Genomic DNA, 17340 nt, shown 5'->3' with positions numbered 1-17340 from the left:
AGGAGAATGGTGTGAACCCAGGAGGCGGAGCTTGCAGTGAGCCGAGAACGCGCCACTGCAGTCCAGCCTGGGCGACAGAGCGAGACTCCGTCTCAAAAAAAACAAAAAAAAACAAAAGGCAAAAAAACAAATGACAGAGGAGACGGGAGAGAAGTGAAAAAGACCCTGAGAAAAGGCTGTGGGACTCAGAGATTATTAGTTGGAGGCAGATGATGGCTCATTGATGGATTGAGCTGATGGTTCATTGATTGGTTGATTGATTGATTCATTCGTTCAGCACCTGTGTCTTGAGCTCCTGATTGGTGCTGAGTACTGGGGTTTATAGTGGGGAGAAAACCAGAAGAGGTTCCTGCTCTCCTGGAGCCTACACAGTGTATGGGGGAGACAGATGTAAATCCAGTAATCACAGAAACAGATGGGAACTTGCAGCTGCGATGAGGCCCACAGTGCCCCAGAGCTGGTACTAGGGGAGGAGATTCACCCACTCAAGGTGGTCGGGGAAGGTGTTCTGAGCTAGGGTCTGAAGACTGAGCAGGGTTACTTAGGTGAAGAAGGCTGGGAGGGCTTTCCTGGCTGTGTGTAGTCGACTTGGGATGGTGGGGAAGGGCAGGGGACCTGTGGAAGGAAGGCCAGTGGGGCTGGAACAGAGGCAGTGAATGCAGGGTGGGTGCGGGGTGGGCCAAGCAGAACAGAGGGGCTGCATTTCCTGTAAGAACAGCTGGAATCCTCTCCAAGATTTTGAGCAGAGAGAAATGTGTTCAGGTTTGCATTCTGCAGGTCCTCCTGTTGCTATGGGGATTGGAGGGTGTGGGGGCACGTGAACATGAGGAGGCCATGGCATGGTGTGGAATTGGGAGTGACGGGCAGGGAGAGGGGAGGGGATGAGGGTCCAACCGGACGTGGATTTAGGAATGCAAAAGAGACTGCATTGGGTGACATAGGTTTCAGTTTCATAATTAATGCCTACCTTGCCTTCCTGAGATACTCAGCATATTCTGCACTTTATTGAAAGATTCCTTTAAATAGTAAGCTCTATTAATATATTTAGGATCCTATCTAATTACCAAAAAAAAAAATGAGGCTCACACACTCCCAGTTTTTTTTTAACGGTTGTCTGTCACCGTGCACATACTGCCAGTTTTCTAGGACCATTTGTCTCGGGGTTGAATTGTGTGGCAAATAGATCTACAGATCTATTCGATGGCCGTCAGTGGCCATGGGAACTGGTTAGAGGATTTGAACCTCGTTAGGAAGGAAATTGTCATCTTGGAAATAGTCCATTTGTTTTGCTGAAAAGAATACCGATTTCAGTTAATAAGCAGGGTAAAAAATCCCACCATGATGAAGTCCTCCGGGATCATAGAACAGTTCTGTGGAATTTAATTAAAATGACATTGTTTCTAGAAATCACGGAGCTTTCATGCTGGAGGCCCTGAAGGGTAGAGATGGCTGTCAGCAGGGAAGGACTGCAGTAGGGAAGAGAGAGGTGACACAGACACACGACTGCTTCCCCACCCGGCTCCAGGACTTTTGGTGATGGGCTTAGGATTTTATTTATTTATTTTTATTTTTTTAGAGGGAGTCTCACTCTGTTGCCCAGGCTAGAGTGCAGTGACACGATCTCGGCTCACTGCAACCTCTGCCTTGCCTCTGGGGTTCAAGCGATCCTCCTACCTCAGCCTCCCAAGTAGGGATTACAGGCGTCTGCCACCATACCCAGCTAATTTTTGTATTTTCAGTAGAGTCAGGGTTTCACCATGTTGGCCAGGCTGGTCTCAAACTCCTGACCTCAGATGATCTGCCTGCCTTGGCCTCCCAAAGTGCTGGGATTACAGGCGTGAGCCACCACACCTGGCCGATTTTTTTTTTTTTTTTGTGGGGGACGGAGACTCGCTGTGTTGCCCAGGTTGGAGTGCAGTGGTGCAATCTCAGCTCACTGCAACCTTCACCTCCGGGGTTCAAGCAATTCTCCTGCCTCAGCCTCCCGAGTAGCTGGGACTACAGGTGTGCACCACCACACCTGGCTAATGTTTGTATTTTTAGTAGAGATGGGGTTTCACCATGTTGGCCAGACTGGTCTTGAACTCCTGACCTCAGGTGATGCACAAGCCTTGGCTTCCCAAAGTGCTGGGATTACAGGTGTGAGCCACCTCTGCCTGGCCAGGAATCTTTTTGTTTACTTGTTTTTTATTTTTTAGAGACAGAGTCTTGCTTTGTTGCCCAGGCTGCAGTGCCGTGCATAATCCTAGCTTACTGCAGCCTCAGACTCCCAGGACTCCTCCTACCTCAGCCCCCTGAGTAGCTAGGACTATAGGTGTGTACCTGGCTTTTTTTTTTTTTTTCCGAGACAGGGTCTCTCTCTGTTGCCCAGGCTGGAGTGCAGTGGCGTGTTTGTGGGTCGCTGCAACTTCCTCCTCCCAGGCTCAAGCAGTCCTCCCCTCTCAGCCTCTCGAGCAGCTGAGACCATAGGCACACACTACCACGCCTGGCTAATTTAGTTAGATATGGGGTTTTGCCATGTTGCCCAGGCTGGTCTTGACCTCCTGGACTCAAGTGGTCCACCCACCTTGGCCTCCCAAAGTGCTGGGATTACAGAATGGGGTGTGCCACTACTCCTGGCCTAATTTTGTGTGGTTTTTTTTTAGACGGAGTTTTGCTCTGTCGCCAGGCTGGAGTGCAGTGGCATGATCTCGACTCACTGCAACCTCCGATTCCGTGGTTAAGTGATTCTCCTGCCTAAGCCTCCTGAGTAGCTGGGATTACAGGCACACGCCACCATGCCCAGCTACTTTTTGTATTTTTAGTAGAGATAGGGTTTCACCATGTTGGCCAGGATGGTCTCGATCTCCTGAACTCGTGATCTGCCCACCTTGGCCTCCCAAAGTGCTAGGATTACAGGCATGAGCCATCGTGCCTGGCTGATATTTTTAAAAATTAAAAAAAATTTTTTTAATTTGTAGAGATGGCAGTGGGGGGATCTCTCTGTGTTGCCCAGGCTGGTCTTGAACTCCTGGCCTCAAGTGATCCAGATTGTTGCAAATATGGATGTGAGCCACTGTGCCCAGATGGCTTAGGATTCAATGTTTTTCTTTTCTTTTTTTTTTTTTTTTTTTGTTTTTGAGAAAGAGTTTCACTCTGTCACCCAGGCTGGAGTGCAGTGGTGAGATCTCAGCTTACCGTAACCTCCACCTCTGGGGTTCAAGCGATTCTCCTGTATCAGCCTCCCAAGTAGCTGGGATTACAGGCTCCTGCCATTACGCCCAGCTAATTTTTATGTTTTTGGTAGAGATAGGGGTTTTGCCATGTTGGCCAGGCTGGTCTCGAACTCCTGACCTCAAGTGATCCACCTGCCTCAGCCTCCCAAAGTGCTGGGATTACAGGTGTGACCCAGTGCGCCCAGCCTCAGTGATTTTCAGCTGAGATACTTAAAAAGGGGTAGGAGTGATAGGAGTCGAGTGGGGGTAGTTGCACCTTCATGAAGACAGAAGATTTGCAAGGAGTTATGTTATTCTATTAGTTCTCTTATGTGCAAGACATGATTCTATGTAGTAGTGGGTGGACTTCAGTGCATAAAGCCAAGTCCCATTCTCGTGGAGCGTACATTGTGGTGGGAAAAGAGACAGGAAAGCAAATGAGGGATAATTTAGGAGGTGTAATGGTCATGGAGAAACATAAAGCAGGAAAAAGGATTGGGCTGAATGAAAGCTGAAGACAAGGTGCGTCTCTGCCAATGACCTTTTTCTTCATCTGTACCCTGCAGAAATGCATTGGATGTATAGAACCATTTGTCTCGGAAAATTCCTTATAACCATATAGACAGTGACTGTTATTTGGGAGTATTCCTGCATTAGTTGCTTATTGCTGCATAATTATTCTAAAACTTCAGAGCTTAAGAAAACTTTTAGCAGCTTAACATCAAACATTATCTCACAGTTTCTGTGGTTCAGGAATCCGGGAGCAACTGAGCTGGGTGGTTCTGGCTCAGGGTTTTATGAACTTATGTCAAGATGTAGGCCTTGGCCATGTGTGGTGGTCACGCCTGTAATCACAGCACTTTGGGAGGCCAAGGCGGGTGGAGCGCTTGAGCCCAGGAGTTCAAGACCAGCGTGGGCAACATAGTGAGAAATGTTGTGGTGGGGCAATGATGTAGGCCTGGGCTGCAGTCAGCTGAAGGCTCTATGGGCTGGAAGATCTGCTTCCAAGGTGGTGCATCCCCATGGCTGTTGGCAGGAGGCCTCAGTTCCTTACCACATACAGCTCTCCATAGGGCTGCTTGAGTGTCCTCATGACATGGCAGTGGGTTCCCCACAGTGAATGGTTCAAAAAACACCAAGGAGGAAGCCACAGTGTCTTTTATGACCTAATTTTGAAAGTCACGTATTGTTTGCTCCTACCATATTCTGTTAATTAAAAGTAAATCACTAAGTCCAGCTCGTACTCAAGGGGAGGAGAATTTAGCTGTGCCTCTCTAAGGGAGGTATATCAAAGCATTTGTAGACATGTTTCAAAGCCTCCACAGTTCCCTAGTTCTATGACACGGGCTCACCATTTTCATTTAGCACTGTTGGGTTTTGTGATAGATTCCAGAAATGGATTAGTGAGTCTCCTCCCCTCCTTTGCTCCTGTTTCGAATACAGGGTTTGTAGAAATCAAGTTTCTTGGTGGAATGAAGATATGCTGTGGTCTGATAAGCAGTAAAGGAGCTCAAAAGCCCAGCAAAATGGGGACCCCACATAAAGCATAGGTTTGGCCCCCAGATAATTGATAATGGAGTGCGTTCTCTTCCCCATGTACTTTCTGGGGGTGGCGGGAGGAACAGGGGAAATTGCTGGGAGTGAGAACCTGACACACAGAGAAGAGGAAACAGAGGCATTGGGCTGGGCACGTTTTGGCATTTTGGGGCACATTTTGTGTACATTTTGGGGCCTCTGCTACTGTCTCACTCCAGCAAACCTTTCTTTTCTTTTCTCTTTTATCCATAGGACTCTGCTTGACAAATACAATTTCCCTCCCTCCCTTCCTCCCTCCCTCCCTCCCTCCCTTCCTTCCTTCCTTCCTTCCTTCCTTTTTTTCTTTGAGACAGGGGCTGTCTCTGTTGCCAAGGCTTCAGTGCAGTGGCATAATCACAGCTCACTGCAGCCTCAGAGTCCTGGGCTCAAGGCATCCTTCTCCCTCAGCTTCTGGAGTAGCTGGGACTACAGATGTATGCCACTACCCCTGGCTTATTTATTTATTTATTTATTTATTTTTTGGAGACGGAATCTCGCTCTGTCGCCCAGGCTGGAGTGCAGTGGCCGGATCTCAGCTCACTGCAAGCTCCGCCTCCCGGGTTTACACCATTCTCCTGCCTCAGCCTCCCGAGTAGCTGGGACCACAGGTGCCCGCCACCTTGCCCGGCTAGTTTTTTGTATTTTTTTTTTTTTTTTATTAGCCAGGATGGTCTCGATCTCCTGACCTCGTGATCCGCCTGTCTAGGCCTCCCAAAGTGCTGGGATTACAGGCTTGAGCCATTATTTATTTATTTATTTATTTAGAGCGGAGTTTCGCTCTTGTTGCCCAGGCTGGAGTGCAATGGCATGATCTCTGCTCACTGCAGCCTCCACCTCCTGGGTTCAAGCGATTCTCCTGCCTCAGCTTCCCGAGTAGCTGGGATTACAGGCATGTGCCACCATGGCTGGCTAATTTTGTATTTTTAGTAGAGACAGGGTTTCTCCATGTTGGTCAGGCTGGTCTCGAACTCCCCACCTCAGGTGATCCACTTGCCTTGACCTCTCAAAGTGCTGGGATTACAAACTCAAGTCACTGCACCTGGCCCATCCTCTTGAAGGGACTGTTTCTTCTTCTACAATGTAGGGGTCCTGCCATTTCTGCCCTGCCTTCTTCCTATGCTGTGGGGGAGACAGAGCCCACAGTGGATATGGAAGAGGGTTCACAGGTGGGCAATTGTCTATGTGGCTGCATTGGAATTCTGGCATCCTCTACCTTTTTTTTTTTTTTTTTTGGGACAGAGTCTCACTCTGTTGCCCAGACTGGAGTGCCAGCGGTGTGATCTTGGCTCACTGCAATCTCTGCCGCCTGGGTTCCAGTGATTCTCCTGCTTCATCCTCCTGATTTAGCTGGGACTACAGGCATGCACCACCACACCTGGCTAATTTTTTGTGTTTTTTTAGTAGAGACAGGGTTTCACCATGTTGGCCAGGCTGGTCTTGAACTACTGACCTCAAGTGATCTGCCCACCTTGGCCTCCCAAAATGCTGGGATTGTAGGTGTCAGCCACTGCACCCGGCCCTCATCCTCTACTTTTCAATCCACCCTCCTTCACATCTGTATAGGGCTTTTATGTCTACATTGCACATTGACCCTTAACCTCAAGACCTACTCTTTCATCAGCCGTGTTTGCTAGCATTATAAATGATCATCACTGTGTAATATGTCAGATAGGGAAACTGACCTGGCACAGGGAGGATCCTGTAGGGCATGCACTAGACCCCAGGCCTTTGGATTCCTGACTTTTTCTCTCAACTGCTCTACCTTTAAAAGAGGAACAAAGAAAGCCAGCATCCCTGTATGTATGGACCAAGGCACTGTGATTGACACTTGGCATGCATATCTCAATACTGGAGGCAGGGGTTACTATCCTCATTTTATAGACAAGGAAACTGAGGTTCATAGTGGTTCAATGCAGGTAATGGGTGAGTACAAGGTAGTAGGGTTAGGCGAGGTACGGTGGCTCATGTCTGTAATCTCAGCACTTTAGGAGGTCCCGGTGGGTGGATTGCTTGAGGCCAGGAGTTCAAGACCAGTCTGGCCAACACAGCAAAACCCCGTCTGTACTAAAAATACAAAAATCAGCCGAGTATAGTGTTGTGGCCCTGCAGTGCTACTTGGGAAGCTGAGGCTTGAACTCGGGAGACGGAGGTTGCAGTGAGCTGAGATCATGCCACTGCGCTCCAGCTTGGGCAAAAGAGCAAGACTCTGTCTCAAGAAACAAGCAAAAAAACGCATTAGGGGCTGGTGAGGCTTGTGGATAACTGAGAAATTCCTTTAAAAATAAAAAACAAACTGCTGGCCAAACCAAGTGCTTCTGGGGCCTGGTGCGGCCCATGAAGACACCAGTTAGAGGCCCCTGGTTAGCGGGACTCTGAGTTCAGAAAGGTGGAAGACCAGTCCAATGTCACAGAGCCCAGTGGAGTAATTATAGGGTTGCTGCAGGGTGCTACGGTTACACCGATGAATCGGATATGGTCCCTGCCATCAAGGAGCTGAGGCATTTGTGACTAAAAATATAATTATCTCATTTGGATAGCCTGGTCCAGCCATCAGGACTGGACCTAGCTCATTTAACACCACATCCTCTTCTTTCTTTCTTTTTTTCTCTCTTTCTGTCTTCCTCTCTTCCTTTCGTTCCTTTCGTTCCTTTCTTTCCTTTCTTTCGAGAGGGTCTCCTATGTCACCCAGGCTGGAGTGCAGTGGCGCAGTCATGATTCATGGCAGCCTCGACCTTGTGAGCTGAAGCAATCCTCCCACCCCAGCCTCGCTGGTAGCAGGGACTACAGGCGGGCACCATTATGTTGGTTGTCTTAAGGGTGAAACGAGATCACGCATGTAAACAGCTATTATTATTATTAGCACTTGGTAATTAGAACCTATTAATTAATATTGCTCAGTAGTCCCTGTGGCTGGGCTTTGGAGAAAGAATGGAGAGGCTGGAATCTGCCCCTGCAGAGGCCATGAGACCATCACCAGCCCCCTTGTGGTTTGGAAGAAGGGTGTGGGACAGGCTGGGAGGAGGGCGGAGACTCTGGTGACCTGGAGAGTAGGACTCGTGATTTGAGCAGGATGACCACCTGCAGCCGGAGGTTAGTGGTGGGGTTTGGCTGTAACCTCTGGACTCCTCCTAGAGTTGGGGTGTGTCAGGTAGACCTAATAGGGGGAAGGCTGAGGGACTGGGAGACAGGCTGCCTGGGTGAGCACTGCCTCTGATAGGCTGGAGACCCAAACTGGAGGCTGGACCCGAACTCGAGGCTGGAGTCACAAGCCTTCCTGTTCTTAGCTGAAAACAGGAAGAATTCTGGAATGACTTTCTAGGGTTGTTGTGAAGTTTGGATTAAGTAATCCAGGTACCATAGTTTGGATGATGCGGTGAATATGTATTTTATCTCAAAGGATTCTCTCAACCATGCTATGATGTGGGGTACATAGTCACTAAGCCACCAGGCAGGGGAAGGGGCGGTAAAATAACATCTTAGAATGCAGAGTTGAACTTCAGTGCCGAGCAGTAAGGATGCTGCTCAGAGAGGGGAAATGAATTGCCTAAGGTCACACAGCGCGTGGGCCTTGAGGTCAGGGCCGCTTCCCCCTTCTCAGCGCTGCCATACTCGGGATCCCACTCTCCCCCACGGCCCCTAGCTCGGGTCCTTTCTATGGCTGTGTCTGGAGGGGCCCATCTTAGGAAGGTGGCTTTGCTGGCCGTCACCCGCTGTGGAACACGGGGCACAGGGGGATGGGGAGAGCTGGCCCTACACCCCCACCGGCCGGGCGAGGGGCGTCTCCTGGTGCTGGCCCGCGCTGCTTCCCCGTCGCCCCGCGGCCTCCCTCCGCCTCCCTGGCGGCCCGGCGCCGCGGGTGTTCAGTTTCAGCGCGGGCATGAGCGCAGGCAGCGCCGGGCTCCCCGCGGAAGGAAGGCAGCGAGTGGGGGCCCCGCGTCCTCGTCCTCGGCCGGGGCCTGGCAGCGCCGTGGAGGGGGCTCGGCTAGCGTTGCCGCCGGGAGCGGGGCCGGGCGCGCGTCGAGCCTCCGCCGCCGAAGGGGACACCCGGGAGCCGAAGGGGACGCCCGGGAGCCGCCGCCGCCGCCGCCGAGGGTAACCGCGGGCCGCGCTGCCCGGGCGCCCCCTCCTTTGTGGCCCTGCGAGGGGCGGGTGTGGGTGGCCTCCCGCCCGCGGGCTACAGGGCCGGCGTCGCGGAGCGGCTCTTTGTGTCTCCCCGGGTCGGGTGCGAGTGTGCGGCGCGCTCTTGGCACCTCCCGCGCCCTTCGGGTGCCAGCGTTCCGGGGCCCCTCCCGGCCCTTTCTCCACGGGGAGGCCTCCCGAGCCACCGGGGGAGTTAAGCCAAGTTGGAGGGAAAAAGGTGGGGCGGGGTCGCCCCGCCTCCGCAGCCCCCAGGCAGCGCCCCAAAGTTGGTGCTGCAGGTGCAGCGACCCTCCTGCCGCCCTCCTCCCCGCTGGCCTGGCCCTGGCAGGCGGGAATCCCCAAAGGCTCGGTTCGGGGGCTCCCGATGATCTGCCGCCAACTTGGAGGGTGCCTTGCTGCACAGAAGCCACCTGAGCTGGGGGCGGCCGGGGGCGGCCGAGGCCCAGGCGGAAGCCGGGCTAGCCGGCTGGCCGTGGGGAGAGCTTAGCGGCCGTGGCACTGAGCCGGGGTGCCCATGTGACTGCGGTGTGCTTGGGAAGAGGAAGCTGCAGAGGTCAGTGCAAAGGCGTCACGCCAGAGTGAGCGAGCGAGCAAGCCAGCCAGGGGGGAGCCCCGGAGCCAACGCGGGACGGGAGCGGGGGTGGCCTGCCGGCCGCAGGGGCCGGACAAAGCCGCGCTGTCCCAGCCACCCTGGCTCCCCTAATGCCTGCGATGGCAGGGTGGGAGGGGCGGCCAGGCTTGGCGGCCAGGAAATGAGGGACACCGGGAGGAGGGGCCTCCAAGGAGAGGCAGGTCTGGAAGAGGCGGCCCCAGCTCCCCTAGGGGCCTCTGGATGCTGGAGGGTGACCCAGAGGGCACATCAGACACAGACTCAACTTGGAGAACTTTCCCTGCACACTGCAGCCAGCTTGCAGCGATTCTTTTCTGCACGTGCTGGGGAGGTCACGGTTGCGGGGAGCTGGAGGATGGCAGGGTGGGGGTGACCTGGTTAGCCAGGCAGCCTTGGGGCCTGCAGCCCAAGAGGCGAGCTCCTGTCCTCTCCTCTCTGCTGTGGGTACCCGCGGGCATCCAGCTGCCGACAAGAGAAGCACGTTCTCCGGGCTCCGCCCCGCACATACTTAGATTGTTTTCCCTAGACTGTGTTCAGCTGAGGCCTGGAGGGGGTGGAAACCAAGGTTAGATTAAAAAAAGAAAAAACAAAAAACAAAAACCCCAAGTCGAAGAGATGGTTTTAGGGAAATGAGGACTAATATTTTGAAGTGGTGCTTAGAGAGAAGAGGCCAGTGTGGTCCGTGGGGGTGGGGTGGGTGAGGGCTTCAGGAACCCCCTTTCCTTGGAGATAAGAGGATCACCCAGGCCTTCAGGCGGGGACCCCGCTGGGCCCAGCCGGCCTACAGGTGAGGACGGTGTGGAGCCCAGCGTCGGGACTTTGACCACCCCATTGCCAGCTCCGCAGCCCGCGCCTATCTTCGTGACAGCCTGCGTCCTGTGCTGTCAACTACACCCCTCCGATGGGGTTGCTAGGCAGCGGGGCTCTGATGTACTGGAAGGCCTTCTGATTTGTCAGCCTCCTGCAGACACATGGTTAAGGCTCCTTCCAGCCTATGGGGAGGAGGGACGCGGGCACGCCGCCTGCATACTGCTGAGCCCCCGGTCCACCTGAAAGCGAGGTGCAAAAGGCAGCCAGAGGGAGGGGGCACCTGGAGCCCTCCTCCTTCTAACCAGCTCAGCCCCACTCCCCGCATTATCTCCACTCGTGCCGGGCGCGCTGTTGGCTCCTCCCTGTCCGTCCCCGCCCCATTTCTTCCCTCTTCCCCAAACCATGGAAAGGCAAAGTGCAGCGGGGAAAAGAGGTCAGTGGGGTAAGCATGTGTTGCGGGCTCCCGAGGTGCCAAGGTGCGTGGGCGTGAGTGGTGGGGAGGCTGCCCATCCATGCCACCCGGGGCTCTTGTGGGAAGGGGCAAGTGGCAGGGAGGGGTCCCTGGCACCGTCATCTGCCAGGCCTGGACTTGGAAGCCTTCTCTGTGTCCCCTCCTCCTTAAGCTCTGCCCCACTCCTAGGAGGGCAGCCGTTGGGGGAGGAGGGGAGCCCTGGGTTTTTCTGCGAGGAAGGGTGGGCTCTCCAGCCCTCCATAGCACTGAGAGGGGATGGCTGCTGGCCGGTTCCTGCTTCCCCTGGATGCACTCCCCCGCCCCAGCCTCCAAGGTCCAAGTTCTTCCTCCTCCTCCTCTCCCTCTGTGCCTGGCCACCACCCCCAATTTAATTTCTCTTAAATTCTTTACTTGTTTATAACAGCCTTACTGAGACATAATTCACAGACCATTCACCCATGTGAAAGTGTACAATTCAACGGGTTTTAGTATGTTCACAGAGTTTTGCAACCACAGTTAATTTTAGAACATTTTCATCACCCCAGAATGAAACCCTGTACCCATTAGCAGTCATTCCCCATTGTCCTGCCCCCCAGCCCCTGACACCCACTAATCTGCTTTCTGTCTCTATAGATTTGTCTACTCTGCACATTTTGTGTACGTGAGACCAGACACCGCGTGGTCTTTTGGGGCTGGAACCCCCCCTTACTTTTCTAGCTGCATTGCTTACTTGGCAATCAATTGCAATTTTGTTTTTTTTGTGTGTGGTTTTTTTTGATCATTTAACTTTTCCTGTGCATTGCTTCTTTAGGAGTGTCCCATAGTTAGGGGCAGGGGTCTTCTGCATTCTTACGCATTTCTCTCAAGGCCAGAGCTGGCTCGGGGCTGGACCTCTGGTTGAATGAATGAGGAGATGAATGGGGACTGGTAATTGGCAAGCTGTGCAGGTGGTATACAGCTGAATTCCAGGGGGCCCAGCTGCTACAAAGGGGGCTGGCAGCTTGGGAGAACTGCAGGTATCCAAGTTGTGAAGGAGCAGAGAGGAAGCCTCTAACTGGGGGAGGGCAGAGGCAGGGCAAGGGTAGAAAAAAACCAGTGTTAGGAACCTGTAAAGTAGCCTGTGGGTTGCCACTTCTCGAAAGAACCTGAAAACAAGCATATCGCTCCCAGCCTCCGGGGTAGGTAGGCGACCAGTGCTTGAGATTTGTCACCTGATCACAGGGGCTTCCCCCGTGGGGAACTCCGATTACATTTGGATTTTTAAAGAAGAAAAAAAGAAAATTCCCCAGCGTCAGCGTTTATAAAAGGGCGCCAGTTCAGGACCTCTGAAGTCCTTTGCTTACCTCTTGTGATTTAGATCTTGACTTGTGTTCTGTCTCCCTGCCACTGTGCTGCAGGTACTGTCTGATGAGCGTGAAAGGTTGTTTCACCGACTTCCACATCGACTTTGGAGGCACTTCCGTTTGGTACCATGTTTTCCGGGGTGGGAAGGTGAGTTTCAGTTGCCTTTAACTTTCTATGCATCTCCAGCTGTTTGTGTGGGGAGAGGCTCACTTACCTTTCCCCCTCCTCCCGCCTCCCTCCTCTGGACAGCCCTGCCCCAGGAGTACTTTCAGGATTAAATTTTTTTTTTTTTTTTGAGATGAAGTCTCACTCTGTTGCCCAGGCTGGAGTGCAGTGGTGCGATCTTGGCTCATTGCAAGTTCTGCCTCCTGGGTTCACGCCATTCTCCTGCCTCAGCCTCCCGAGTAGCTGAGATTACAGGCGCCTGCCACCATGCCTGGCTAATTTTTTGTAGATTTAGTAGAGACGGGGTTTCACTGTGTTAGCTGGGATGGTCTCGATCTCCTGACCTTGTGATCCGCCTGCCTTGGCCTCCCAAAGTGCTGGGATTACAGGCGTGAGCCACCACGCCCGGCTTTATTTTTATTTTTTATTTTTTATTTTTAAGAGAGAGGGCCTTGCTCTGTCACCCAGGGTGGAGTGCAGTGGTGCAATCACAGCTCACTGTAGCCTCCACCTCCTGGGCTCAAGTGATCTTCCCACCTCAGCTCCCGAGTAGCTGGGACTACAGGGATACACCACCAGGCTCAACTAATTTATGTATGTTTTGTAGAGACAGAGTTTCAGCACGTTGCGCAGGCTGTTCTCAAACTCCTGGGCTCACGTGATCCTCTCGCCTCGGCCTTCCAAAGTGCTAGGATTGTAGGCGTGGGCCATGGCTCCTGGCCCAGGGTCGCTCCTTCCCCTAGAACCACCTCCTCCTTCTGGAGGGCAAGGTCAAGTTCAGCCCTTTTACATCACATCTAGACACCCATGCAGGCCTGCTCCGCTCACCCAGTCCGGTGTTCTAAGCCCCTTTGGGCCAGATTTGAAGCTTGGGTTTGGCTTGAGAACGACCAGCATTCATCTTCCCTGGCTGTCTTCTCAGCTCCTGCCCGGGGACCTTCTCACTTCAAAGTCTAGTTGCCAGCACCACCTGCCTCCAGGAACATTTTGCACTGGGGACAGAATGCTAAGGGTGCTCCCTGTGTCTGCTTTTGTTGTGTGTCCACGTGGGGATGGAGGTGGGTGCTTCTTGAAAATACGCCTGTGCCACCCTGCTTGGCTGGGTCTGCATGTGCGTTTGTTGTAACTGAATGTGTTGGAAGAAATTCTGGGAGGAAGTCAACCCACTTGATTCCAGATGTTTTTCCTCCTTCTCCAAAGTGTGCACAAGCTGCGTTTATTTACTGGGCTATTTTATCTTACAACTTAGGAAATTCCCTTCCTCTCCTTCCCCCACCTCCCAGACAAGCCTGTGGTTCTGGAGAAAGCATGTCCCACCCAGTCCAGGAAGCACTCCCATCCTGGGATTTCAGCAGGAATGGAGGTTCCCTGAAGGTGGGCACAGCCCTTCCTGCTTCCCTAGAGGCTCTTTGGACCTGGCCTTGCAGAGGGTCCAGAGAGATGGATCTGTCCATCTCTCCACACCCCGCCCCTTCTCTCGCCCCCTCTCCTTCCCCAGGCAGGTGGGGCCCTTTCTCTGGATCTGGTCTGGGCCTGGGTCTCCAGCTGACTGCCTGTGTTTCCTCCCAAGATTTTTTGGCTGATTCCTCCAACGCTGCACAATTTGGCGCTGTACGAGGAGTGGGTGCTGTCAGGCAAACAGAGTGACATCTTTCTGGGAGACCGTGTGGAACGATGCCAAAGAATTGAGCTGAAGCAGGGCTACACATTTTTCATCCCTTCCGGTAGGTTCCAAGGGGCTCTCTCTGGGCTCCCCGAGTCTGCTGGGGAGCAGGGCCATGGTTTTAGGCCCTGGCTCTGGACCTGATGGGTTTGACAGGCCATTGGCGGTCCCAGGGGAGCCAGCCTTGGGCTGGAGGGAAAAGCCGGGCAGGTTTCCCCTCACATCCCACCTGTATCTACCACCTGTGGGCTGGATTTCTGTCTCCCTGGAGAAGGCCTTGGGCTCTCTCAGGGGAGACTTGAATGCCTGTGCAGGACTTCCTGTGGAGATTTGCATGTTGGGTAATGGGGGTGGGTTTGCCCTGAGGAAGGGTCTGGGGAAGGGCTGTGCACGGCCTCTGGTGGAATTCTGGATTGGCCACTTGGGGGCTGTGATTTCACTTCTTCATGCCTCGGTGTTCCCATCTGTAAAATAGGATTAAGATTTCCACAGGGTGGTCATGAGGCCTGAGTGAGCTAAGACCTCCTTGCCTCCAGTTCATTGGAGATGAATTAAGGGCTTTTGGCTGGTTCCTGGCTCAGTCACTAGTGGATGTGGCTGATGACCTAGGGGTCAGGGAATTATCTCTTATGTTGCATTAATGGAAGCATTCTACCTAGGATGAGGGAGGTGATAGTCCGCTGTGTTGAGGGAGGGGGTAAGGCCACACGTAGGAGTTGTGTTTTTTTTTTTGAGACAGAGACTCGCTCTGTCGCCCGGGCTGGAGTGCAGTGGCCAGATCTCAGCCCACTGCAAGCTCCGCCTCCCAGGTTTACATCATTCTCCTGCCTCAGCCTCCCGAGTAGCTGGGACTACAGGTGCCCGCCACCTCGCCCGGCTAATTTTTTGTATTTTTTAGTGGAGACGGGGTTTCACCGTGTTAGCCAGGATGGTCTTGATCTCCTGACCTCGTGATCTGCCCGTCTCGGCCTCCCAAAGTGCTGGGATTAGAGGCTTGAGCCACCGTGCCTGGCCGTGCTGTTTTTGTTTTTGTTTTTGTTTTTGTTTTTTGAGACAGTCTCGCTTTGTCACCCAGGCTGGAGTGCAGTGGTGTGATCTCGGCTCACTGCAACCTCCACCTCCCGAGTTCAAGCAATTCTCATGTCTCAGCCTCCCAAGTAGCTGGGACTACAGACATGCGCCAACATGCCCAGCTAATTTTTGTATTTTTAGTAGAGATGGGGTTTTGTCATGTTGTCCTGGCTGGTCTCCAACTCCTAGCCTCAAGGGATTCTCCCTCCTTGGCCTCCCAAAGTGCTAGGATTACAGGTGTGAGCCACCGTGCCTAGCCTATGGGAAGGAGGTTTTGTTCCTCGTGGTCATTGTACTTTGGAGGTTAAATCACCCTGAAGTGGGGTGTGGGTGGGTCTGGAGACCACATTAGGTGAGATGCGTTTGAAGGAGGAATTGGGTTGCTTTACCTGAGAAAGTGAAGGCATATAGTAACTTCAGTCAGCCAGGTGAAGGACTGTCTCCTGGAAGGAGTATGGCCGAGTGGTGTTGGAATAACTTGCTCTGTTAGGTAGTGAGCTCCCTGTCACTGGAGGCATGGAAGTAGAAGGTAGATATGAATGAGTCAAGGTGATTGCAGAGAATCTACAACTGGGTGGAAGCTTGGACCAGACGATAGGATTATCCTTTGAGGCCACTAAGATATTTCTGAGAGTTGGGCTGGAAGCTGACCTTAGGTCTGGACATCAAGCCCTAGTGGTGGTTGTAGTACCAGTTCCTGCTATGGGGATGGGGCCTGCACTTCGCTATTAGGGAGATTTGGGATTTGAAAGTGGCAGGGTTTAGTACGGGGATGACTTTGTTACCATGGCCCCAGGTCTGTCCTCAGACCTGCTTGGCTCAGGGAAGGGGCAGGCCCCTGCTTGGGATGGAAGGGATTGCACTTGGTGGTCAGCGTTTATGGGGACCCCCTGGCAGATGTGGAGTGGAGACTCGGGAAGGAGGTGGTATCCTCCTTCTAAGCTGTGCTCAATCCACTCTGCAGGTGTTGCTGGATTGGCCCTGGATTCAAAGGATGGCTGGAAGGCTCTTGGCCTTACTGCTGACTCTCTTTGTGACATTAGCTGGTCTCTTCCTCTCTCTGCACCTCAGCTCTCCCATCTCAACAGTGGGGGTGGGGTGGAGCTGAACTCTGGGACACTCAAGTTCCCTCCCAACCCTGTCCTCTGAGCCTAACAGGCCTTCAGTCTCTCTGTCCAGCCCTTATGCAGAGCTGGGAGGTGGCTCATCACTTTCCCGCTGTGTGGGACGGCGTGGGTGTTGATGTTGGTGACTTAAGCAAGCTGGGGGAGGTCTTGAGAAGCCGTGGCAGCAGGGGTGTGGGCGTGGCTGTCTGTTGAAGGCAGGAAGAGGAAATGTAGATTTGAGATGCTGCAAGCCGAAGTCAGTTAGGTCCTGGCAAAGACTTCTGGCCCGAAGGGTTATGCGTTGAGATACCAGGATTTTTTTCCCTGGAGTTTTGGGAAGTACAAAAGGGACAGTTGGAATTTACCACCCTCTGAGATACGGGCGTGGTGTAGGGTGGGAGGGTGCAGCATAGTTCAGCGGTTCCCAGCCATTGATTTCATGGACCAGTGAAAAAAAACTTAGGAACAGATATAGAGTTGCCAACTTGTAATTTTGCTAAACATGGGCATTAAGATCAACAAACCCCATGGTCTATTCTGACACTAAAAAAGTTACAAGTATAAAATGTCAGAATAAAGGATAGTACTTTAACTTTGATAGTTCTTCTCATTCTGTTTCCAACCAGTGAAAACTAAAGGACCAGAGACTGGGGGTCCACTGACCTAGATGAGTAATTTTTTTTTTTTCTTTTTCTTTTTTTTTTTGGAGATGGAGTCTCTGTGGCCCAGGCTGGAGTGCAATGGCAGCATCTCAGCTCACTGCAAGCTCCGCCTCCTGGGTTCACGCCATTCTCCTGCCTCAGCCTCCCGAGTAGCTGGGACTACAGGCGCCCGCCACCTCGCCTGGCTAATTTTTTTGTATTTTTAGTAGAGATGGGGTTCACCATGTTAGCCTGGATGGTCTCGATCTCCTGACCTCGTGATCCACTTGCCTCAGCCTCCCAAAGTGCTGAGATTACAGGTGTGAGCCACCGCTCCTGGCCTTTTTTTTTTTTTTTTTTTTTGAGATGGAGTCTTGCTGTGTTGCCAGGCTGGAGCGTGGTGGCATGATCTTGGCTCACTGCAACTTCCGCCTCCTGTGTTCAAGCGATTCTTCTGCCTCAGCTTCCCCAGTAGCTGAGATTACAGGTACACGCCACCATGCCCGGCTAATTTTTGTATTTTTAGTAGCAACGGGATTTTGCCATGTTGTCCAGGCAGGTCTCGAACTC

The 17340-nt window shown here is 52.8% G+C and overlaps 1 protein-coding gene across 31 annotated transcripts in view; it reads left to right on the top strand.

The window, feature by feature from the left end:
• The window catches only part of KDM2B (lysine demethylase 2B), a 156256-nt gene that overhangs the window by 35551 nt on the left and 103365 nt on the right, over window positions 1-17340 (top strand). For 18 of the 31 annotated variants that reach the window (XM_065524940.2, XM_065524925.2, XM_065524929.2 and 15 more), the window contains 2 exons: window positions 12178-12271; window positions 13860-14013. In XM_065524940.2, the coding sequence (XP_065381012.1) occupies window positions 12178-12271; window positions 13860-14013 (248 nt within the window). Of the gene's footprint in view, window positions 1-8631; window positions 8862-8974; window positions 10307-10484; window positions 10772-12177; window positions 12272-13859; window positions 14014-17340 lie in introns of those variants that run through there. The other 13 variants (XM_074008103.1, XM_074008101.1, XM_065524937.2 and 10 more) reach the window with 7 other exon arrangements.

This window comes from Macaca fascicularis, chromosome 11, assembly GCF_037993035.2.
Source record: "Macaca fascicularis isolate 582-1 chromosome 11, T2T-MFA8v1.1".
NCBI classification, from domain to species: domain Eukaryota; kingdom Metazoa; phylum Chordata; class Mammalia; order Primates; family Cercopithecidae; genus Macaca; species Macaca fascicularis.
Note: the sequence above shows the minus strand (reverse complement) of the source record. Positions and strands in the feature narration are given on the sequence as shown.